The sequence below is a fragment of the Leucoraja erinacea genome, chromosome 15 (genome assembly GCF_028641065.1).
Source record: "Leucoraja erinacea ecotype New England chromosome 15, Leri_hhj_1, whole genome shotgun sequence".
Lineage (NCBI taxonomy): Eukaryota > Metazoa > Chordata > Chondrichthyes > Rajiformes > Rajidae > Leucoraja > Leucoraja erinaceus.
In genome coordinates, this window is record NC_073391.1 from 3,082,523 (window position 1) to 3,108,693 (window position 26,171).

Genomic DNA, 26,171 nt, shown 5'->3' on the forward strand with positions numbered 1-26,171 from the left:
GCCGCTCGCGCGCGCTCCCCCGACACTGGACCAACGGCCGCTCCCGACACTGGACCAATGGCCGCTCGAGCGCTCCTGACATTGGACCAACGGCCCGCTCCCGCGCTCCTGACACTGGACCAACGGCCGCTCCCGCGCTCCTGACACTGGACCAACGGCCGCTCCCGCGCGCTCCTGACACTGGACCAACGGCCGCTCCCGCGCTCCCGACACTGGACCAACGGCCGCTCCCGCGCTCCTGACACTGGACCAACGGCCGCTCCCGCGCTCCTGACACTGGACCAACGGCCGCTCCCGCGCGCTCCTGACACTGGACCAACGGCCGCTCCCGCGCGCTCCTGACACTGGACCAACGGCCGCTCCCGCGCTCCCGACACTGGACAACGGTCGCTCGCGCGCTCCTGACACTGGACAACGGTCGCTCGCGCGCTCCTGACACTGGACAACGGCCGCTCGTGCGCTCCTGACACTGGACCAACGGCCGCTCGTGCACGCGCTCCCTGTGGACCAACGGCCGCTCGCGCGCTCCTGACACTGGACAACGGCCGCTCGCGCGCTCCCGACACTAGACAACGGCCGCTCGCGCGCTCCCGACACTGGAAAACGGCCGCTCGCGCGCTCCCGCTCCCTGTGGACCAACGGCCGCTCGCGCGCTCACGACATGTGGACAACGGCCGCTCGCGCGCTCCTGACACTGGAAAACGGCCGCTCGCGCGCTCCCGACACTGGACCAACGGCCGCTCGCGCGCTCCCGCTCCCTGTGGACCAACGGCCGCTCACGCGCGCGCGCGCTCCCGACACTGGAAAACGGCCGCTCGCGCGCTCCCGACACTGGACCAACGGCCGCTCGCGCGCTCCCGACACTGGACCAACGGCCGCTCGCGCGCTCCCGACACTGGACCAATGGCCGCTCGCTGGGCGGGTGACAAACTGCGCGCGCGCTCCCGCGCCCCAACGTCGCTGCCGTGTGACGTTAGCGGCCGCGCAGGCCGGCCGGGCGGGCGGGGGAAGGATGCAAGGAAGGATGAGCGGCCGCGGGCCCAAGTTGGATCTTGTTCAGGTCTGGAGACTTACATCGGTTTCAGGGGGTGGGAAGGGAAGGGTGCACCCAAGTAATCCCGTGAAATGAACCAGAGGATGACACGTTGAACAATGACGGGTGGTGCCCGTCCTAAGGGTGCGATTCAGCAGAGGCTTGATTAAATTCCCGGCGTCATTCCCTACAGAAATAGGCCCACAGTGGCCCATTACATTATATTGTATTAACGATAGCCACAAACATGCTGGAGTAACTCAGCGGGACAGGCAGCATCTCTGGAGAGGAGTGGGTGACGCTTCTTCAGAGCCTTCTCTCCAGAGATGCTGCCTGTCCCGCTGAGTTACTCCAGCATGTTGTGTCTATCTGCAGTGTAAACCAGCATCTGCAGTTCTTTCCTGCACATTTGGATTAATTCAATTTACCAGCACTTTGTCCGTAACCTCTGCCCTGTACTCGACTAGTTCTCGGTGCAAATGCCAACCTCTCAGACATCGCATTCCAGACTCCAACCATCCTCTGGGTAAAAAAATAATAATCTTATTTCCCCACTAAACCTCTTACCTCGATTCTATGTCCTTTGGTTTTAGACTATACAATTGAGAAAAGTGTCCTATCCTATCAATGGATCTCATAAATGTGTGTATCTCTATCTCATCCCTCCTTTGCTCCAAGTAAAACAAAGCTAGTTTTCCCACAAAGACGCAAGAGACTGCAGTTGTAATCCCGAGCAACAAAGTGCTGGAAGAACTCGAGACACAAGAGATGTTACAAAATTTTGAGATTTAAAAAATCAAGCCTGCAATTTATCCCATCAGATAAAGCATAACAATAAGTTTAATTTGACACCTAATTCACTTTCATATCTCAAGTAATAAAAAAGTTATGGCCATTTTCATACTCGGAAATTAGCATCTTGTTCCCTATTGATTTTCTATGGACATAACAAAAAAGCTGTGATTGTGGACAGTCAAAAGCCCATAACCTTCTTAAAAATTAAGAGAACTGAATGAAATTTTCAGTTATCATAGATTGAAGCATTCTGAAACAAATATAAAATAATCTTACTTGGATGACCTGAAATTAAAGCATATAATTAGTTAGTTACCCAATTGTAGCTAATTTCAAACTTCAATTACTAGTCTAAACATCTATCCATTTCTTAATAAATGATTAACATTTTTAAATAGCCCAAGTGTCCAAATAATATTCACAATAAAACATGATTTTTAAATCTCATTTACATCAATTTATAGGCCAAATGGAAGGAATTTAGCGTTCATTTGCTGTAAATTAAAGTCAATTTAAATCGGCTTTCTAGTGGGTTCCTGTGAACGCGCTGGTTTAGAACGTTCACATTGCGCTGGATTTGTGCCCTCAAGTGCCCAGAAAAATACTGCGGGATATAAAGAGCCCAAAATGAACTACTCGCTATAGAAAACTTTATATTACAGGGTTATATACAAGCCCCATTTAATGTAAAAATAAGGTACATACCTTTAATTGTTTGCTTTATAAAACCCTGGGGCTGCGAGAGGTTGCGGAGTGAGAGAGTGATTTTTAAACTACTATAAATATTATACAAGGCCATAAAAACTAATAATACCTTTTGCGACGGGGTCTTTCAGCGATTTTCCGTTAATGATTTACTAGGCTGAACATTTTCGATTGGAACAGCCTAGTAAAAATGGCGTTTTAAACCCGCCCCCTCTAAACAGCGCCAAAATCACACACACGGGGTAGGGCAGATGCTCAGCCACGATTCAGGTAGGTTTTGTAACATACCTACAAGAGACCGTAGTTACTGGAATCTTGACAAAAAAACAACAAGGAACTCAGCAGATCAGGTGACATCTGTGAAGGGAATGGACAGGCAATGTTTATGGTAGTGACTCTTCATCTTTTTCTGAACTTTTTCCCTCCATAGATACTGCCTGACTTAATAAGTTCCTCCAGCATCATGTTTTTGCTGGTCTTTCCAGTTTCTTATGACTGAACCTCAGTACCACCCGGGTGATTTTTCTCTATCCTCTCCTGTGCACTCTTCTTTGAGGTGACAGTCAGAACTGCAGATAGTACACTCGCTATGGCCAACCAATGTTTTCTAAAATTCTACAGTAGCATCCCTGCTCTTTCCTCTGCTCTGGCTAATGAAAGCCAGCACACTGTAAGCCTTCATCACCTTATTACTGATGCTGCTATCTTTACAGACTTTTGGTCCTCCGTTCCACAATATTCCCTGCTATTCACTGTATGTCTTAGCCTGATTAGTCCTGCTTAAGCACATCATCTCATACTTACGAAGATTCCTTTTCCTTTCAATCTCGTTTTGCTCTGCCCATTTTACCAACATTTTATCATCTTTAGCCCAAGGTCATCTTCCACACATTCAACAAGACCACTATCTTATGTCATCTTTTGAGCTTACTAATTTCTACCTACATATGTATGTAACAAATAGTCAGTCACAGCACTATTCCCTGTGATAGACTTCTGTTCGCAGGACAGCCCTCCACCATTGCTTGCATTTATTTTATTATAAAGCTGGATATTTTAATTATCAAGTAGGATCCAAATAAAATGCTGTAAACTCTCAGCAGGCAGGTAGCATTTGTGGAAAGAGAAGTTGTTAATCTTTCAGGTCGACTTTGTCACAATTGGGAATGAGAGCAAAGCAAGTTAGTTGTGCAGGAAGGAACAGCAGATGCAGGTTTAAACTGAAGATGGACACAAAAAGCTGGAGCAACTCAACGGTGCCAGATAGCATCTCTGGAGAAAAGGAATGGTTGACGTTTTGGGTCGAGACCCTTATTCAGACTGAGTCAGGGGAAAGGGAAACGAGAGATATAGACGGTGATGTAGAGAGAGATACAGAACAAATTAATGACAGATATGCTTGTAACCATCCCCCATTAACCTGACAAGTTTCCCATGTGGAAATCTTTGAAGGATACTGAAAACGTATATCGACAACATCAATCACATTGCCCTATTCCTAACCAACGTCCCCCCAATGGAAACACCAGCTGAAGCTTGCCTCCAGATGTGGAAGAACAGACTAGCCACTGTCCCCATTTCCACCAAGATGCATATACCAGCAGCAGCGCGCTTACCACCAGGTGCTGATGAACACTGGCAGAAATGGAGATGTCTCAACCGACTGCGAACTGGGGTCGGGCGGTCAAGGGTGACAATGCACAAATGGGGCTACATCGAGGGTACAACAACCTGTGATTGTGGCACACAGACCCAGACAATGCAACACCTACTGCAATGCCTTCTTGCATATGGCGTGCACAGCCTAAAGTTGTAAGACAACTTGTTCTATTTGATCTTCTGTTTGTGCACACCAAGTTGATTGCATTCGTCGAAACAGGGTGGACCACATGAAGGTTGCAATCTCCCACCCCACTGCAATGCCCATTGCTGGATAATCCATGTACTACTGCAGACCTTGCACTTAACACTCCAATAGCGCAATGATGTGTACAGCAGTGGCAAGCCACTATCTAGCATAAGGACATGAAAGAAGAAGATTGCATTCAACATTCCTTCTTTAAAAAAAAAATTGTCAGACATGGGGCACCCCCCCCCCACCACCACCACTTCAGAAGTCCTTAGTGAATGAAAACCAATAAACAGCATATGCAGCAAAACTGAAATGAAAACAGAAAATAATGGAAACACAAAGTAGTTGAGGCAACATCTATGGAAAGAGAAACAGTTAACTTTTCAGGTTTGAGACCCTTTCTCAGCAAGCTCCTCCCTGCCCCCCCCAGAGAATCCTGAGATATGTCTCATTAAAGGGACTGTCCAACTTGGATGACCTAATCCACGAGTTTAAAAGACACGAGACGAAAAAAATGTCAAGGTCGTGTTGACTCGCCGAAGTAAAAGACCTCCTACGACTATGTCTACGACCCCCCCTCGACCTCAATCTTCCACACCTAAGACTAGCTACGAGTGGAAATTGTCACATGTTAAAACAATGTCATGTTTGCAATTTTTTTCTCGGGTCAGTTACCGACCTACGACTACCATCACGACCTACCGCCGACCTACCTACGAGTGAAAAGTATCAATTTTTTCCATGCCTACCTTTTTATTTTACTCGTGGACATTTTTTATTAGGCAGGAAAAAACACCGCAACTTACTTGAGGCCACGAGTACGCAGAGACCACCCACAAGCATGAGGAAGAGTGACCTACGACCTTGTGGCGACCATGCTGAGAGTATGAGTCAAGGGCAAACTCGGCGAGGTCGCCAATTAGGTCGTGAAAATGGGACGGGCTTAACTGGATATTGATCCACCATTAACCCTGTGAAGGTATCTAATATAGAAACATAGAAAATAGGTGCCGGAGTAGGCCATTCGGCCCTTCAAGCCTGCACTGCAATTCAATATGATCATGGCTGATCATCCAACTGAGTATCCTGTACCTGCCTTCTCTCCATAACCCCTGATCCCTTTAGCCACAAGGGCCACATCTAACTCCCTCTTAAATATAGCCAATGAACTGGCCTCAACTACCTTCTGTGGCAGAGAATTCCAGAGATTCACCACTCTGTGTGAAAAGTGTTTTCCTCATCTCGGTCCTAAAAGATTTCCCCCTTATCCTTAAACTGTGACCCCTTGTTCTGGACTTCCCCAACATCGGGAACAATCTTCCTGCATCTAGCTTGTCCAACCCCTTAAGAATTTTGTAAGTTTCTATAAGATCAGGCCACTGGAGATAGGGGGCGAGGAGGTGGAGAGGGTGCCTAGTTTTAAATTTCTGGGGATCAACATCAGTGAGGATCTTAAATGGTCTGTGAACTCTGCTATAGTTGTAAAAAAGGCGCAACAGAGACTACTTCCTTAGAACACTGAGGAAGGCCCATCTGTCTGCTAAACTGCTGGAGTTTTTCTACCGCTGTTCGGTAGAAAGCATACTGACTTACTGCATAACTGCCTGGTTTGGGAACTGTTCAGCAGCTGACAGAGCAGCTCTCCAGAGGGTGATAAAAACTGCCCAGGGTATCATTGGACTCCCCCTGCCCCCTCTGGAGGACATTTACCACTCCAGATGCCGCAGCAGGACCTTTGATATCGTGAAAGACATTACACATCCTTGTCACCACCTTTTCACACTGCTGCCCTCAGGAAAAAGGTACAGGTCGCTAAAGTCACGCACTGCCAGACTCAAGAACAGCTTTTACCCATCAGCAAACTTGGAACTGAACTCGGTCTCGGGAGCAGGTTATGGGGAAGGAGGTGGGAGGTGGGAGACAGTGTTAATTTATGTAAATGTGAATCCATGGGTGGGTTTGGGAAGGGAGGGAGTTTAAAAAGTATGAGTATGTGAATGTTTGAAGTTCTTTTAAATGGAGAGACACAGTAATCTCGTTGTATGTGACACATGCAATGACAATAAAGCGTTCTGATTCTGATTCTGAAGATCCCCCCTCAATCTTCTAAATTCTAGCGAGTACAAACCGAGTCTATCCAGTCTTTCTTCATATGAAAGTCCCGACATCCCAGGAATCAGTCTGGTGAACCTTCTCTGTACTCCCTCTATGGCAAGAATGTCCTTCCTCAGATTAGGAGACCAAAACTGTACACAATACTCCAGGTGTGGTCTCACCAAGACCCTGTACAACTACAGTAGAACCTCCCTGCTCCTATACTCAAATCCTTTTGCTATGAATGCTAACATACCATTTGCCTTCTTCACTGCCTGCTGCACCTGCATGCCTACTTTTAATGACTGGTGTACCATGACACCCAGGTCTCGTTGCATCTCCCCCTTTCCTAATCGGCCACCATTCAGTTAACAGTCTACTTTCCTGTTTTTGCCACCAAAGTGGATAACCTCACATTTATTCACATTATACTGCATCTGCCATGCATTTGCCCACTCACCCAGCCTATCCAAGTCGCCTTGCAGCCTCCACACAGCTAACACTGCCCCCCAGCTTTATGTCATCCGCAAATTTGGAGATGTTGCATTCAATTCCCTCGTCCAAATCATTAATATATATCGTAAAAAGAGGGGGTCACAGCACTGAGCCTTGCGGTACCCCACTAGTCACTGCCTGCCATTGTGAAAAGGACCCGTTTACTCCTACTCTTTGCTTCCTGTCTGCCAGCCAGTTCTCTCTCCACATCAATACTGAACCCCCAATACCGTGTGCTTTAAGTTTGTATACTAATCTCTTATGTGCAACCTTGTCGAAAGCCTTTTGAAAGTCCAGATATAACACATCCACTGGTTCTCCCTTATCCACTCTACTAGTTACATCCTCGAAAAATTCTACAAGATTCGTCAGACATGATTTACCTTTCATGAATCCATGCTGACTTTGTCCAATGATTTCACCACTTTCCAAATTTGCCCCGTTTTCTCTCCCCCTCCCTTTTTAAAAAGTGGGGTTACATTAGCTACCCTCCAACTCTCAGAAACTACTCCAGAATCTAAAGAGTTTTGAAAAATTATCACTAATGCATCCACTATTTCTGGGGCTACTTCCTTAAGTACTCTGGGATGCAGCCTATCTGGCCTTGGGGATTTATCGGCCTTTAATCCATTCAATTTACCTGTCTTGTTACACCACTTCCCGGCTAACCTGGATTTCACTCAGTTCCTCCATCTCATTTTACCCCCGGTCCCCTGCTATTTCCGGCAGATTATTTATGTCTTCCTTAGTGAAGACAGAACCAAAGTAGTTATTCAATTGGTCTGCCATGTCCTTGTTCCCCATGATCAATTCACCTGTTTCTGATTGCAAGGGACCTACATTTGTTTTAACTAATCTTTTTCTCTTCACATATCTATAAAAGCTTTTGCAGTCAGTTTTTATGTTCCCTGCCAGTTTTCTTTCATAATCTATTTTCCCTTTCCTAATTAAGCCCTTTGTCCTCCTCTGCTGGACTGAATTTCTCCCAGTCCTCTGGTAGGCTGCTTTTTCTGGCTAATTTGTACACTTCATCTTTTGTTTTGATACTATCCCGGATTGCCCTTGTTATCCACGGATGCACGACATTCCCCAATTCATTTTTTTGCCAAACTGAGATGAACAATTGTTGTAGTTCATCCATGCAGTCTTTAAATGCCTTCCATTGCATATCCACCATCAACCCATTAAGAATCAATTGCCAGTCTATCTTGGCCAATTCACATCTCATACCCTCAAAGTTACCTTTCTTTAAGTTCAGGACCCTTGTTTCTGAATTAACAATGTCACTCTCCATCCTAATGAAGAACTCAACCATATTATAGTCACAAAAAAGCTGGAGAAACTCAGCGGGTGCAGCAGCATCTATGGAGCGAAGGAAATAGGCAACGTTTCGGGCCGAAACCCTTCTTCAGACTGATCGGGGGCGGGGGTGGGCAGGGACAAGAAAGGAAAAAGGAGGAGGAGCCCGAAGGCTGGGGGATGGGAGGAGACAGCAGGGGGGCTGAGGAAGGGGAGGAGACAGCAAGGACTAACAAAATTGGGAGAATTCGATTTTCATGCCCCCAGGATGCAGACTCCCCAAACGGAATATGAGGTGCTGTTCCTCCAATTTCCGGTGCTGCTCGCTGTGGCCATGGAGGAGACCCAGGACAGAGAGGCCGGAGACGGAGTGGGAGGGGTAGTTGAAGTGCTGAGCAACTCCCCCTCCCACTCCTTATGGTCACTCTTGCCCAAGGGGCCACGCACAACAAGACTGCTAACTAACCCTTCCTCATTACTCAATACCCAATCTAGAATGGCCTGCTCTCTCATTGGTTCCTCTACAATTTGGTTTAGAAAACTACCCCACATATATTCCAAGAAATCCTCTTCCTCAGCACCCTTGCCAATTTGATTCACCCAATCTATATGTAGATTGAAGTCACCCATTATAACTGTTTTACCTTTGTTGCACGCATTTCTAATTTCCTGTTTGATGCCATATCCAACTCCGCTACTACTGTTTGGTGGCCTGTATATAACTCCCACTAGCGTTTTTCTGCCCCGAAGTGTTTCGCAGCACTACCCATATCGATTCCACATCCTCCAAGCTAATGTTCTTCCTTTCTATTGCGTTAATCTGCTCTCTAACCAGCAAAGCTACCCCACCTCCTTTCCCTTTCTGTCTATCCCTCCTGATTATTGAATATCCCTGGATGTTCAGCTCCCAGCCTTGGTCACCCTGGAGCCATGTCTCCGTGGTCCCAACTATATCATAGTCATTAATAGCTATCTGCACATTCAACTGATCCACCTTATTACGAATGCTCCTTGCATTGAGACACAAAGCCTTCAGGCTTGTTTTTACAACACTCTTACCCCTTATACAATTATGTTGAAAAGTGGCCCTTTTTGATTTTTGCCCTGGTTTTGTCTGCCTGCCACTTTTACTTTTCACCTTGCTACCTATTGCTTCTACCCTCATTTTACACCCCTCTGTCTCTCCGCTCACACATTTAAGAAACCCTTTCCCTTTAACTCCATCCACAACTATCCTATTTGACACCCCACTCCCCTTATTCAGTTTAAAACCACCCGTGTAGCAGTGACAAACCTGCCTGACAGAATGCTGGTCCCCCACCTGTTAAGATGCAATCCGTCCTTTTTGTACAGTTCCCCCTTACTCCAAAACAGATCCCAGTGATCTAAGAATCTAAATCCCTGCCTCGTGCACCAGTTCCACAGCCACACATTTAGGTCCCGTATCTCCCTGTTCCTGCTCTCGCCAGCACGAAGAACTGGAAGCAAACCGGAGATAACAACCCTGGAGGTCCTGTTTTTCAGCATTTTTCCGAGCTCTCTAAAGTCACGCTGCAGAATATTCATCCCCTTCTTTCCGACATCATTTGTGCCGACATGCACTATGACTTCCGGCTGTTCACCTTCACCCTTGAGGATTTTCTGCACTCTGTCCGTGACATCCTGGATCCTGGCACCAGGAAGGCAGCACACCATCCTCGAATCCCGTCTGTTGCCGCAGAAACCCTTGTCCGTACCTCTCACAATGGAGTCTCCCATTACAATGGCGTTGCCTGACTTTGGCCTATTTGGTTTTGGCTCAACATCCCTATTTGCATCGCAAGCCAATCCGCCGCTCGGTGTAACAACGTCTTCGGTCCCGACAGCTTCTAAGTGGGTGAACCTGGTCACAAGAGGTACAACACCCGGGGATGTTTGCATTCCATGCTTCCCTCCCTTTCTCACCGTCTCCCACCTGCTCTCTTCCAGTACCTTAGGTGTAACAATCCTGCTGTAGGACTTGTCGAGGAACGACTCAGTATCTCGGACGAACCAGAGGTCATCCACTTGCTTCTCTAGTTCCCCAACACGGTCCTTCAGGAGCTCTACCTGGATGCACTTCTCAAATTTGTAGCAGCCAGAGGCACCAGCAGTGTCCTTGACCTCCCACATACTGCAAGCATCACACTGAATCAGCTTGCCTGACATCTCCTTCTTTCGTCTCTCCCTCTCCAGTGTTTTGGTAAGCCTCCTCTCCTCAGCCTCCTCGCCGAAGACTCTCAAGCCAAAGACTCACACTTTTCTCACAGGGCACTCGAGCCAAAGACTCACACTTTTCTCACAGGGCACTTCCCTCACAAGGCCGCTCACTCACTGCCTCTCCCTTATAGCCGTCTTGCTTATATTGACTGATAATTTGCATAATTTACCAATTTACAAACCAAATTCCTCAGTTTTCAACTGTTTTCACCCCTCTGACTCACTTCTCTCCTCCCACTTGGGCTAGAGCCAATCAGTGTTTTCTCTTGCTAATCTTCTCCTGCTGTTGCTTCCAAATCTACAGCAGCTCTGAGTCCCCAAATATCCCCATTTTAATGATAACTTCCAGAATTAATAATGTTCCAGAATTTAAAAAATGCCATTCCTTCAATTGTCCAACTACATTGTCTTTTTTAGCTAATTCAGATGTGAAGTATTCATTTCAGTTGGAGAGCATGCAACAAAAGCTTTTCATTGTACCTTGCTTCGTGTGACAATAAACTAAACTGAAATTGAACCTCAAAAAGTTTCACATACATTGTCCCTGATAGGCCATCTTCTTTTCCTGGTTGTCCTCTTAAAATACTAATAAATGCTCTTGGATTTTCCGTAATCTTGCACACCAGTGCTATTTTTTGCCCTCTCTTTACCCTCCTATCTTTGAGTCCCATATACATTGTCTGCATTCCTTTTAAATGACTCCCTTGTTGAATGGAAATTTAACCTGTAAATAACTATTCCAAGTCTACCTTTTAAAGCATTTATCAGCAAGACACTGTTGAGGAGGAAAATAATTGCTTACTTTTGAGAGATAAATCTAATTATGCATTTGTTCTTAGTTAAAAATTGCTTGTCACATTTGTGAACCATTTCTAGTGATTGAACTATCTGATGCAGGGTATTGCCTAAGCGTAAAACCTAAAGGTGCTCATCACGTCATACCGCCTTTGTAAATAAAAACAAGAGTTTTGTTTTGGGCTATCAAACTCTTCTGATCAGGGCTTACGTGATCTCCCAGTTGCTAAACACTTTAACTCACCCTCCTATTTCCCACACTGACCTTTCTGTCTTGGGCCTCCTCCACTGTCAGAGCGAGGCCAATGCAAATTGGAGGAACTGCAGCTCATATTTCACTTGGGCAGCTTACAACCTAGCAGTATGCATTTTGATTACTCTAACTTCAAGTAACCCTTACATCCCCTCTCTCTCTGTCCCTCACCCACCCTCGTCATTGTACTAGTTTTACTGTCATCCTGGTGAGTTTCATTGTCTATAACTCCACAGCTAACAATGGACCCTTTCCTTGATCATCATGACTTTTTTGCATATCTTTCATTCATTTCTTCTATATCTCTCTATATCACTGTCTAATTCTCTTGTTTCCCTTTCCCCTGACACAATTACAAGAAGGGTCTCGACCTGAAACATCTTTTCTCCAGAGATGCTGCCTGACCGACTGAGTTATTTCAATTTTTTGAGTCTACGGTTTAAACCAGTAAGAAATGAAATTAATGCACACGTGGGATTAGTAGGCTGGCTCATAGCTGGTTCGAAGGGCCGAATGGCCTCCTTCTGCACCTATTTTCTATGTATAAACATTTGGAATAGTCACCGTGGGCCAAATAGCCCGTTTGCATGTTGTATTACTGACTGAGAGAGAGTTAAATCTTTGACTTTGAGACAATGAGCAGAGTTGACGGCAAGGTTGTTCAGTGCACAATAGTGTGAGCCAGGTGAATAAAGGTGTAGGTGGTCTGGTTGGACCTCTGTTACAACAGCTTGACTAAAAAGCCCCTAGATAAATGATTATAGGATTGGTGAAAAATCAGCTTATCGTCCTTAGATTAAGCTAACACAAGTTTATGGATTTATTATTGTAATTTATTTTAGATCGTTTGAGGATCTTTATAATTTGGTGTTAAAGGGTGGCATTGAGGATCGGTCACATGGCGATGCGGATCATTCACAAAACAGGGAGCTCATATTAGAATTATACAAAACAATAGTTAGGTTGCTGCTGGAGTCCGGATACTATTACAGGAAAGATGCAATAATACTAGAAAGAGTGCAGAGATGATTTATGAGAATGTTAGCAAGACTAGAGAATTATAGTTATGAGGTGAGACTGACTAGGCTGGTTTTGTTTTCTTTAGGTCAAAAAAATCTTGGGGTAAATTTAATTGAGGTTTAAATTGTGTTTAAGAGATCTCAAATGCAAATAAATCACCCTTGGGAACCATAAATGGAAAGGGTTTGTTTCCCTTGGGGAAAATGGTTGCTAATTAAGGGATATAAATTTAAGTTGATTGGTAAATGAATTAGTGGGAAGTTGAGAAAAAAACATTACGGCAAAAGGTTGGGAAAGGTGGTGGGACAAAAACCTTCATCATGTTTAAAAGGTGCCTGGATGAGCACATGAAGAGCAGGATGGAGACAAAAAGCTGTAGTAACTCAGCAGGTCAGACAGTATATCTGGAGAAAACAAATAGATGATGTTTCTGAAGAAGGGTCTCGACCTGAAACATCACAAATTCCTTTTCTCCAGAGATGCTGTCTGACCCGCTGAATTACTCCAGCTTTTGGTGTCTATCTTCGGTTGAAACCAGCATCTACAGTTCCTTCCTACACATGAAGAGCAGGAATATGCAGTACTATGAACTGCGAGAACGAAAGTGGGATCAATCAAAAAAACTTCAATTTGCTCAGTATGGACTATGCAGTATATTTTAATTATTCTGAACTCTAGATAATATTAAAACTCTGTGGCTGGCTGGCTGTGTGTGTGTGTGTGTTTCTGCCTGACTTGTGGGTGCCAGCCTTTGATTTGTTGCTACGCCAACACCACACCCAGAAACGCCAAGATTTTTTCCATTTCGGTAGAGATTTCACTTTTCATTCCAAGTATCCACTCATTAAATTTTGTCATGTTTATGTACACATTTTTAATAAAATCCTTCTCCCCCCCCCCCCCCCCACTCACTCATTTTGTCGCCTCCTGCTGGCCAGCGACCATAACGGCTGCTGGCGCCCGCCTCTCACCTCAAAGACGCCATTTAAAAACAGCCGCACTGCTGAGTGCTGGAATCTTATGTTCGGGAATGGCTTGAGTTGGAGGACCACGTCTCCCGTGGGGGTTACGGGTAGGGAACGGCTGCGTTGGGGGAGCAGACCCAACCGGTCTGCTCTTGGTCTAGTATATCTCTAAAACTTAAGTACATGATCAATAAAAAATTAAAGTCCTGAAGTTAGATGGGCATGTTTATTCTATAGTTATTATTTCCTTTTGTCCATAGGAGCGTGGTTATGATTCAGAATTCAGTGAGGATGAACATGAAGCAGAGACATCTAACTGTAAAAGTCAAAGGTAAGGTTTATTTGCCCTTTGTCCAAAACATCACAGTATAAGAAATACTTCCTCTGGAACTGTTTATTTTTTGATTATTTTAATTATGAGCAAACAAATACTTTAATTTGAGATACAATTTCAAATTAAAAGTTTGACATAAATCAGGTCATATGCAGGTTACCTAAAGTTATCTAAGGTACGTTATATCCTTTCCGCCAAAAAGCAAGAAGATACATTTCTACCTATATTGAAAGAAATTAAGAAATTGAAAGAAAGCAATAAAGAGCATAATAATATCAGAAAACAAGGGTAGAAAGGATGAAAAATAGTTATATGCATGTGTGTAGGATGTTTATTTTGAACTGTGGCTTGGGTTTGGGGAATAAAAAGAAATGACAATAAGCGAATTCGGTATTACAACTGCGCATGCTCAGGTCATGGGGCATTCGGGATAAACATTCTCGCCAGCTGAGCTACTGTGTGTGTATGGACCTGCGCTTCATACGTATTTTCCAGTTTTGCTTCTTCGAAGTAAGAAAATACTGCTTTCAAAACTATTAACCAGAGGTATTTATGGTTCATTTGTACAAAACTACGATGATTTTGGTGGTTTTATTGCTTTATGCTTCGGTGAGTGAGCGAGATTGTGACGATGAATAACAACCATTTTTTATTGTTTTTGTTTTTGGTGGGGGGGGGGAGAATGAAATGAAATGTATCAAATCTAAGACTATCAGTAGATAATATGAAAAGTATTGTGGGGTTTTCACCTCTTACTATACTAGTCCACGGCCACGGGCTGTATGCACGTTTGTTGACTTCTGAATGAGTTCTGCATGTACAGGAACATGTGTAGGTAAAGTTGTGTAGTACAAAACTTAGTCACGAGTCTCCTGACTAATCACGTCTCTTCTGATTCCCATTACATTGGATAATTTTAATCAGTACTAGACTATGTGCAGACACATTGGGTCTGCTCCCCCAACGCTATATTCCACCACGCACCCGATCCCCCAACACAACCCGTTCCCCCAACGCAATATTCCACCAACTGCATAGTCGCGGCTCTTTTCCCCTCATCCCCCAGCACTCCCTCCCCTCTTCATCCTCCCTCTTTCCCCTCTCCCAATCCCTCCCTCACCTCTCCCTCCCTCTCCTTTCCCCTACCCTCAGTCACTCCTTCTCTCCCTCCATAACTCCTCTCCCATCCCTACCCCCTCCTATCCCTCTATCCCCCCACTCTCCCTCCTCACCTCCCCAGGATCTTTCCCCTCTCCTCCTCCCCTCCCCCAATCCCTCCCTCACTTCTCCCCCTCTCCTTTCCCCTACCCCCAGTCCAGACACATGCCGTGAGTAATTACTCAGGGTAGGCAGTCAGTCGGCTTCCAAAAAATCTTAAACCGCGCATGCGCAGATTGTTCTCCTCTCCGTAAGCTCTCAGTCGACTTTTATAAAGTCTTCAAAAGCCATATCACTTAATAAAGTACCGTATTTCCCGGCAATGAAGACTCACCTGCGTCGAAGACACACCCCCATTTTGAGTTGCTAAATTTTGAAAGAAGGCTGGCAGGACATAGAATTTCTCACGCTCAAAAAAATAAAAAATTAAAATAAAGAAAGTAACAATTCAATTTGCCCAAGGCTTCCAAATCTTCTTCATTCTGAATTACTGAATGGGTGGGGGGTGGAGGGTGACGGCAGGTGGAGAGATGGTGGGAACAGACGCTGTCCTGTTATCCATCGCCCGCTGACCCGCTCTTGAGCTGGTTGCTGGCATGATCCCCGACCCCCTCCTTCTCAACGCTCCTGCCCTCCCGCAACTTTACCCCTGGCCAGACTCCCCACATGCTGTGAAAGGAACTCTTATTCCCCCACCCCCCCCCCTCCCCACCGGCACTGTCATTTTTACACCGCTTCCCACTTTACAGCCGCTTCCCATCAGCTGCCAGCAATGAGGGATAGACTTGGCTATCCCTCAGTATAGCAACGTTGTTCTTGATGTTGCTGCACTGAGGGATAGCCAAGTCTATCTTTCTTGGCTAACAACCCAACCTTCGGCCTCCAAGACGCAGGTACATTTTCGTGCCCTATTTTTGGCTTGACCCTACCACCAGTGAATGAAGAAGTAACTTTTGCAATTTACCCGGCAACAGCTGCAGTAAGCAGAGTGAACATCATCAGATATGGGATGAAAGAAGACTTCTTTCAGCCGTCTAGCATTAAAATAGCTATTGGCCTTCCCTTCTTTGTAGTTGCTAAGCATGCGAGACTTCAGTGAAGTAGCTGGCTGGTTAACCTCAACATAACTGGCAAGATGATTTGACAGGTCGACGATGGATGTGGGAGGTCAGCAGTTTAGTCCTTTAGGCTCTCCAAGCCACCCATCTTTCAGTTTGCTCATGGGATTGGGAAGAATTTTGTCTCCACATTTCAAGAGTTCCTCGTATTGATCAGCATGACGACGTTTTTCTTCACCGGCAGTCGGTAGCATGGGCTTCTTCATGTACAATGCAGCGTATGCAAGAGCAGCGAGTTTGTGTTTTCATCCCGTCTTTTTCAACCCCCTGTCCGCTAAAAAATGCTTCAAAGCTTCGACGTTTTATTGCAGAAATTCATTCAGTGTCATATCGTCGTAATTTGGGTCAGCCATTACCAATATAAGGTTCAAAGAGGACAAAAACTCAGACCGAAAATGTACACACAGTTTATGCAATGCTGCGTTTGCTTTTTTAAAATCCCGAATTACTTGACAAATCCCATGATTCCTTGTGTTTATCGAGATACCGAACTCACTTGTACTATTCAAGAGTAGAAGGGAGATGGAAGATAAACCTCTTTGGTATATTCGTGGGAGGAGGGGGAGAAGAGGCAAGTGAATATTTATGAAGGTTCAGCTTATTATGGTACAGAGATGGAATAGACATCTGAAAATAGAGTGATTAGTACTTTTAATTTGACAATATTTATGTTGCATCTATTTCATGCATAAAGTGCCTATCATATAGCTAAATGTCCCAATGTACTTCAAGAAAGGTTATTGGGCAAATTTTGGCAGCTTATTTTATGTAAACTGATTAAAGTCAGAGTAGTACAGCATAGAACAGATCTTTGGCCCACCGTGTCTATGCCAATCATCATGCCTTTCTCTACTTATACCACAGGTCTTATATTAAATCCATATCTCTCCACGTCTTCCTCATTTATGTGCCATCCAGTCTGTTTAAGACCTTAGTGTTTGTCCAATAGAAAAGAGTATTTTTAAGCAATGCATTTTTCATTTAACACTTTTAAGGGTATAAATAAATATGAATAAATTAGTAGTGATGGTTTTCTCTTAAGGTACACCTCAAATATTAATGGTGATTTGTACCATTTGTTTAGTATTGATAGTTTTGATTTTAATTTGTTGATTTTAATGCCATTGTTTTTTTTGCTAATCATTGTGATGTTCTAAATAGTTTAACATGTATGCAGTTTCAATTCCAGGACAAGAAATGATGCTGCGGCATTTAAAAAGCCGTTCCAAAAGGAGAAATACACCCAATTACCCCACAAGCAACTTGCAGCTAATGAATGCGACAGGTAAAACTTTTGTTGAGAATTCTGACAAAAAGTACATTTTTAATTCATGTTTTTGCTTCAACACTTTTTAGGAAAGGAGGGAGAGGGAAAGCAGGGAATTATAGACCAGTTAGCCTGAAATCGGTGCTGGGGAAGATGCTGGAGTCGATTATTAAAGATGTAATAGTAGCACATTTGGATAGCAGTAACAGGATCGGTCCAAGTCAGCCTGGATATATGAAGGGCAAATCATGCTTGACTAATCTTCTGGAATTTTTTGAGGATGTAACAAGTAAAATGGACAAGGGAGAGCCAGTGGATGTAGTGTACCTCGACTTTCAGAAAGCCTTTGGTAAGGTCCCACACAGGAGATTAGTGGGGGAAATTAGATCACATGGTATTGTGGGTAAGGTATTGACATGGATAGAAAATTGGTTGGCAGACAGGAAACAAAGAGTAGGGATTAATGGGTCCCTTTCAGAATGGCAGGCAGTGACTAGTGGGGTACCGCAAACTCGGTGCTGGTACTGCAGCTATTTACAATATACATTAATGATTTAGATGAAGGAATTAAAAGTAACATTAGCAAATTTGCAGATGACAAAAAGCTGGGTGGCAGTGTGAACTCTGGAGAGGATGCTATGAGGATGCAGGTTGACTTGGACAGGTTGGGTGAGAGGGCAGATGCATGGCAGATGCAGTATAATGTAGATAAATGTGAGGTTATCCGCTTTGATGGCAAGAACAGGAAGGCAGATTATTATCTGAATGGTGTCAGGTTAAGCCCCTGTCCCACTTACGTGTCCTTGGCACGATAATTACACGACCTCGTCGTCGCGTTGAGGCGGGACGGTCCCGCGAAGGTCGCAAGCGTCATCATGCGCCCGCACAGCCGTCTGGAGTGTGTGACGTCATTTGAAGATGGACACAAAATGCAGGAGTAACTCAGCAGGACCGGCAGCATCTCTGGAGAGAAGCAATGGGTGACGTTTCGGGTCGAGTCTCTTCTTCTGTCTGAAAGAAGGGTCTTGACCCGAAACATCATCCATTCCTTCTCTCCAGAAATACTGAGTTACTCCTGCATTTTTTGTCTATCTTCAATTTTCTTGGCCCCGCTCTGGGAGTAGAAGTGGGAGCGGATCCGGACCCGCAAAGGCCGTGAGCCCCAGGCCGAGTTCAATGATCGTTTGCCTTCTTCTGCTGCTGTTGGAGGTGAGACGTTGCCTCGCGCCAGGGTCTTGGGCCTGTCCCACTTTGGCCGTCAGTTACGCGACAAGCCGGTGGCGCGCAAAGATTTTGTTCTGTACAAAATCCCGGAGCTCCGCGCGATACCGTGCACAGCTCCATAACCCTCCGCGCTTCTCAGTGAGACCAGCCCCGCGCAGCCACACGATGCCCATGCACCTCAACGCGACGGCGAAGTCGCGCCATTTGTGTGCCAAGGACATGTAAGTGGGACAGGGCCTTTAGGAAAAGGGGAAGTACAACGAGACCTGGTTGGCCTTGCACATCAGTCCCTGAAAGTAAGCATGCAGGTACAGCAGGTAGTGTTGGCCTTCATAACAAGAGGAATTGAGTATAGGATGTGGGGGCCGATTCACTGGATGCATTCAAAAGAGAGTAGATAGAACTCTTAGGGCTAGCGGAATCAAGGGATATGGGGAGAAGGCAGGAACGGGGTACTGATTGTGGATGATCAGCCATGATCACATTGAATGGTGGTGCTGGCTCAAAGGGCCAATGGCCTACTCCTGCACCTATAGTCCATGTATCTATGTAACAAATTATTTGAATTTGAAAAAACTGCTTTTGCCTTCAACAAACGAACTAAAAGAGCATTTAATAAGTATGCAGCATTTGAACTTTACCAGACACTTGTAACCCTTGCAATAAATTGTGCGAATCTAACATTTGATCATTTGGTCAAATCAGGAACCAGACCTAAGTTGAGAGGATCGGTCAAGCGGGTGACGGAATTGGTTGAGTTACAGGTAATGGCTTCTGCACTTTTTGTAGGTAAGATCAAGGGTAGCATCTGTTTTACAAGCCGGAATTAACCTGATACAGTGGAAGGCTCCATGAATCACTGCAGCCCCTCTGTTCCTAAGTTGTAATATCATCGGACAAAAGGTGAAGAACAATTTGTGGAGTTCAGGTCATGGGCATTATTGCAGCTGGATGTGAAGATTCTGTGGCTCTTTATTACAAAGCAGGGAGCACTTGGTTTTGGATTATAAGTCATACCGAACAAATATAAATGGCTGTGTGTGAGGCATTAAAGTGCACAAATTGCCCGACATATTTGCTGATTATACCCTATGTTGATTAAGAAGCATTTTTGGATATCACGAGAATGTGAAAAGCACTAAGTAAACTTTCGTTTGCTATTTATACTTTATCCAGATATATTATCTGTAATTCATTAAATTTTATTTTCTTTAAAAGGGAAGAAGCAAGAAATCGGCGTTACCATCTTATTGCTATGGATGCTGTATCCTTTAAATCAAAATTCATGGTAGTGAAAGGCGAAACAGCTGAAGAAGTTTACCTTTAAAATTCAACTAACAGAAAATGCATTGATCTTTCATATTATGGCTGTTTACATCAAAAATATTTCTTCAAAATATAATTTAAATTGTAATTAATCTATAGATACTATAAAAGGTCTATAAAACATAAGACTGACTCAACATTAGAAATGGGATTATTATTCCACAATTTTATAGAATTTCATAAAACAGTGGTGAAAGACGGAAAATTTATTGTGCGATTCCAGCAAGACTGTAAAGGAGAAAGCATATAGATAGTCCCATGCTTGAGTTTTCTAAACCTGTAAAGTTTCCAGTTGAGAGAAACACCTGAGATTGACTATTTTATGACCTTGCCAAAGACTGAGAAAGTAACTTTCAATTCAACTTTGTGAGGACTCAAGGTATGGAGTTGCACTATTCATCATGGAAGCAACAGAGAAGAAAGATTCAAACACGGTTACTGTTCTATCACTGAACTCCATCTGGAGTCCATCAGTGAAGCCCAGTTTTGCTGGATTGCCTCTCTGATCCAATGCCAGGTTCCAATACTTTATTCAATGGCAATTCCAAGTATACTAATAAGGAACTTTTATTGTTTAATGTATTTCACTCTGATTTAAATGTTTCAATTACCTGCTAATGAGGATGCTTTTTAACTAGCCTTTCAAAATTCTGTTTTAAATTGCTATTAATTTCAACAGTTTTTAAATCCCCTGGATCTCAGAAGCCAAAGCTCCATCCCAAGTGTTGCCTTGTCGGGGCATTCTGGGTGGGTCCTCCGCAGGACCCACCCAGTACATGATAACATCTCGTGGTCTGGCCTAGTGAGAGAAGCACTCGTCATCTGAAGAAGAGAGTGCAAGAGGGCAGGTACTGCAGGGAGAGGGTCAGATCCAGCACGATTTGCTATTTTATAAATAGTATAAAAGAACATTAGTTTACCAGTGATATGGGGCGAGAAGAATGGAAATAGAAACTCCATCTTCCATCTTAAGGCCATAATATTAATTTTATCATTATAATTCAAATATGATTCATAGTCTGAACAATGAATTTGCTGCTTTTGAACATTCGATTTGCTATAAAAGCTCTGCAATGTCAATCTTCTCACAGTTGATGCTGGCATGAAGGTTTAGATTGTTACTTAGATACCTTGAGTACAACTTTTGTTTATTGTCAAAGACCTGGGTTTGATTATAAGGAACAGGATAAAGGAATACTGGTTTAATAATTGGATTGAAATATTGCAGAATCCAGATGTTTTTCAAACACAGATGTGAATCATATCCTTGGATTTGCTGTTATGGAAAAAAAAATTGGAACCGTTGCTGGAAATCTATTATCCTTCTGACTTTGAACTAACGGTGGAACAACAGTTCCAGATTTTCAGCTGCAACATGCGAGAGTTTCATGGAAATATGGGACAGACATTGGCAGCACAATATCCACTTTCACAACTATAAGCATCTGATTGCACAACACTTAACAATTTACTAGTGGAGTGAAAGAAACCTATTGCAGAAAACAATAGCCAGAATAAAAACAGAAAATGCTGGATATACTCAGCAGGTTAGGCCACATCTGTGGGAAGAGAAACAGCCAACACCTTAGATCAAAGACTCCTCATCAGAACTGGTAACTTTGCCAGTCCTGACAAAGAGCATTCAACCTGAGACATTGGCTCTGTTTCTCTTACCACTGATGCAGCCTGACCTGCTGAATGTTTCCTGAATTTTCAGTTCAAACTTTAGATTTCCAGAATCTGCGTTTTTTTTTAATTTTCAAAACTCAGAAGTGATAGTGGTGCCACTGAACCAAGGCAAGCACTTCATTCAGAGGTGTATATTACTACCTATCAAAATCATACTTATGTGGGGGAAGGGGAGGGGGGGAAGATGAAAGGAAGAGGCGGAGACAGTATGCTGTGGGAGAGCTGGGAAGGGGAGGGGAAGGAGGGAGAAAGCAAGGACTATCTGAAATTGGAGAAGTCAATAGACAATAGGTGCAGGAGTAGGCCATTCGGCCCTTTGAGCCAGCACCACCATTCAATGTGATCATGGCTGATCAACCCCAATCAGTACCGCTTTCCTGCCTTCTCCCCATATCCCCTGATTCTGCTATTTTTAAGAGCCCTATCTAGCTCTCTCTTGAAAGCATCCAGAGAACCGGCCTCCACGCCCTCTGAGGCAGAGAATTCCACAGACTCACCACTCTCTGTGAGAAAAAGTGTTTCTTCGTCTCCGTTTTAAATGGCTTACTCCTTATTCTTAATCTGTGGCCCCTGGTTCTGGTCTCCCCCAACATCGGGAACATGTTCATGCAGTCAATGTTCATACTGCTGGGGTGTAAACTACCCAACCAAAATATGTGCTGCTGCTCTTCCAATTTGCGGTGGGACTCACTCTGGCCATGGAGGAGGCCCAGGACGGAAAGGTCAGATTCGGATGAACATTGACTTCTCCAATTTCAGATAGTCCTTGCTTTCTCCCTCCTTCCGCTCCCCTTCCTAGCTCTCCCACAACCTAATGTCTCCGCCTCTTCCTTTCTTCTTCCCGCAGCCCCCCCCCCCCCCATCTCCACATCAGTCTGAAGAAGGGTCACGACCCGAAATGTCACCGATTCCTTCGCTCCATAGGTGCTGCCCCACCCGCTGAGTTCCTGCAGCATTTTTGTCTATCTTCGATTTTTCCAGCATCTGCAGTTCTTTCTTAAACACCTGACAAGATCAGGTGTTCACTTGAATGATTGACTGCCTTGGGTTAGTGATGCCACTCTCACTTCTAAGTCAAGCTCCAGTTACTGTGTTGTAGGAGTAATATTTGTGGTGGTGCTGCCATCTGCAGAAAATACTTAACTTGGTGAAGTATGAACGGCACCAGAAGTACATCAATGATTATTTGCTTTATTACGGTGGATCCAAAGAAGATTTAAAGAGATCAACGTAAGAATTCAAAAATAAATGTTTAATAATTCATTTTTGGAGATAATGGTTGATTTCAATGCATGTTCTTCTGATGACATTGACATGTTCTAAAAATAAACTCCTTGATTTGAATTGCAAACAGTACCAAGTCTAGAATAAATATTTGGCTTAGTAAAGATTAAAGTGAAATCTGAATTAACATAAATTATTATTTATAACTTTACACCCATTATAATTAACCCATAAAGAAATAGATTAACATGTATTTTCATAATGGTAGGCATTTAATTTAATTTGTCTGTTTGATTCACTATTAATTCATGGTTAAAGTTACACCCAGTGCTACAAATACCCAATGTCTGGATAGCCTGTATATACAAATGATTGTGTGGGATATGGTGAATGGAGGGGGGATTTGTCATTTGCTGCGGAGCTGCAGGCATCTTCTGCTATGTGGGAATGGGGCATTTCCGCCTGCTTTCTCTTCCTGAGTCGTGACAGTGGGGAGCTTAGGTTGAACCAAGCAGAGGTCTAAGCATCGAGCAGACCCATGTGCACTCACTCACTGAGTCACTGAGGCTGACTAGTGGCCGCTCTTCTAATGCCTGCTGCTCTCCTGTCCCATTCATTTCTGTGACCCTCCTCCATACACTTTTTTTGATCATGTGCGACTTACAAACAGTTCTCAGAAGCTGAATTATTTTGTGACTGGTGACTGCCTGTAGGTTGTACTCTGGATCCCTCCTTAGACTCTTATCCCAACAATTGTCCATTAGTGTTCAAGAAGGAACTGCAGATGCTGGAAGATCGAAGGTACACAAAAATGCTGGAGAAACTCAGCGGGTGCAGCAGCATCTATGGAGCGAAGGAAATAGGCGGCGTTTCAGGCCAAAACCCTTCTTCAGACTGATGGGGGGTGGGGGGGAGAAGGAAGGAAAAAGGGAGGAGGAGGAGCCCGAGGGCGGGGTGATGGGAGGAGACAGCTCGAGGGTTAAGGAAGGGGAGGAGACAGCAAGGGCTAGCAAAACTGGGAGAATTCAACGTTCATGCCATCCGGACGCAAGCAACCCAGGCGGAATATGAGGTGCTGTTCCTCCAATTTCCAGTATTGCTCACTCTGGCAATGGAGGAGACCCAGGACAGAGAGGTCGGATTGGGAATGGGAGGGGGAGTTGAAGTGCTGAGCCACCGGGAGTTCAGGTAGGTTATTGCGGACTGAGCGGAGGTGTTCGGCGAAACGATCACCTAACCTCCGCTTAGATTCAGATTCAGATTCAGATTCAGATTCAATTTTAATTGTCATTGTCAGTGTACAGTACAGAGACAACGAAATGCATTGCAGAGACAACGAAATGCCCGATGACCATTAGTTATTAGTCCATTAGTTATTAGTTCAGAGATACAGCATGGAAACAGGTTCTTTAGCCCAGTGATTCCCAACCTGGGGCCCCTTTGGGGCCATGGCAAATTTCAGGGGGGCCACATAAAAATTTGGGGATTTAGGGGGCCACAGGTTCAATGAAGGGGGCCACTTTTTTCCGCTAATAATGTCAGGGGGGGGCCACAGAAAAATTAAAGAGCCCAAGGGGGCCATGAACTAAAAAAGGTTGGGAACCACTGCTTTAGCCCACAGAGTCCATAATGACTATAGATAAAATGTTCACACTAGTTCTATGTTATCCCATTTTCTCATTCACTCCTTACACATTAGGGGAAGTTTTTACAGAGATAACATCTAACATAGCTCATATCCTGTCCATGAAATAAATGTCAGTATTTAGATATTTTACTGCAACAAAACTCAAAATTAAAATCAGTTGAGCGACAAATATATCCATTTGTCAACCGTGAGAAGAACTAGTCTGATAGAGGATCAAAGCAGATCAGTTTATGTGATAGTAGCATAAGTTTGTAAATGATCAATGCAGTATGAAATCTCCTAAGAAGATATCAGATTGTTATTGTGTCCATCTCTTATAAATTCTGAAATAAAAATCTCTCCAAAATAGCCTAAGGTTTAGGCTTTAATTTAGTTTAGAGATACAGCGCTGATACAGGCCCTTCGGCCCACCGGGTCCACACCGACCAGCAATTCCCGCAAATTAACACTTTTCTGAACCAGGGACAATTTTTACATTTACACCAAGCCAATTAACCCACAAACCTGCACGTCTTTGGAGTGTGGGAGTTCTCGGCGAAAACCCGCGCAGGTCACGGGGAGAAAACCCGTGCAGCTCCCATAGCCAGGATCGAGCCCGGGTCTCTGATGCTGTAAGGCAGCACCTCGACCTGGGTGCCTTTTTGGGTTGCTTCATCTTGGCATCAATATTGTCCAATGAGGAAAAGTGAACCCCGCCATTACTTTGTAGCGAAAAAAAGACTATGTAAATGTAAACTTCAACATTTGAAGCTAGTAGTTATTATCGTTGAACTAATTTCTGTAAAACATTGGCTGCAATATAATCAAAACTTTTGTTAGATTGCCAGAAAACCTGCAGGGCTCCCTTTGACATGCTTCCTAACAAATGAATCCTTTCCCTCATTTTGCTGATCCAAATCAAACACTTATAGCCCTGATTTTTTGTTAGTACTATTTTTGAAGTTTGTAATGTATTTTATGTTTGCGTTTTAAGACTCCATGATTGCTGAGTCCAATGAACATTTTTGTTGGCAGAGTGAATGATAAAACGGATTTGGATGTTATAAAAGAAAACCATAGATTCCTATGGACAAACGACGATGAAGCTGATATGAACTGGTAATTACGGACAGTTTTTTATTTTAATAAATTATCCCCAGTCTGTGGCAGTTGTATAATGCATTCTATTTCCAAATTTCAGTTCCATTGAAGCAAAAGGATCAAAAAATGTAGAGATTACGTACAATACAATGAGTGAGGCATTTACCGAAAGGAAATAAATTCCCAGGTGTAAATCTTTAGCATTTAAAGCTACATTTCTTACTCTTACCAGCCAAAGCGTTTGAAAAACAAATAAACTTTGGAGTAGAGCTAATAGGACTTGATGTTTCAATCCCTGTAATAAGTCGGCATTCTTGCTATTTGCAGCGGGACTGGAGTGGTGAAAGGTAGGGTAGGTGCGTCATCGGGGTCATCAGGTGGGTACCCTCCTTTGACGTTTCATTGATAAACCCACAACATCTCCAGAGGGCTCAACGGTGATACCTGGTGTCCCAGTTACACCCCCCTCAATTCCATACCCTCCTGTCTTCATCTTGCAGCCCAATTGTTATCTCTCCTTTTGATCCAAATCCAATTGCAGCTTTTTTCTGCAGAATTT

At 44.1% G+C, this 26,171-nt stretch overlaps 1 protein-coding gene across 2 annotated transcripts in view; it reads left to right on the plus strand.

Annotated features, from left to right (window-relative positions):
- The first annotated feature begins 926 nt into the window (after positions 1 to 926).
- The window catches only part of fra10ac1 (FRA10A associated CGG repeat 1), a 69,407-nt gene continuing 44,162 nt past the window's right edge, over positions 927 to 26,171 (plus strand). The window contains exons 1-6 of one of the 2 annotated variants that reach the window (XM_055646601.1): positions 927 to 1,060; positions 13,805 to 13,875; positions 17,332 to 17,439; positions 19,864 to 19,909; positions 22,814 to 22,890; positions 25,547 to 25,630. In XM_055646601.1, the coding sequence (XP_055502576.1) occupies positions 1,013 to 1,060; positions 13,805 to 13,875; positions 17,332 to 17,439; positions 19,864 to 19,909; positions 22,814 to 22,890; positions 25,547 to 25,630 (434 nt within the window). In that variant the 5' untranslated portion in view covers positions 927 to 1,012. The remainder of the gene's footprint in view (positions 1,061 to 13,804; positions 13,876 to 17,331; positions 17,440 to 19,863; positions 19,910 to 22,813; positions 22,891 to 25,546; positions 25,631 to 26,171) is intronic. The other variant, XM_055646600.1, reaches the window with a different exon arrangement.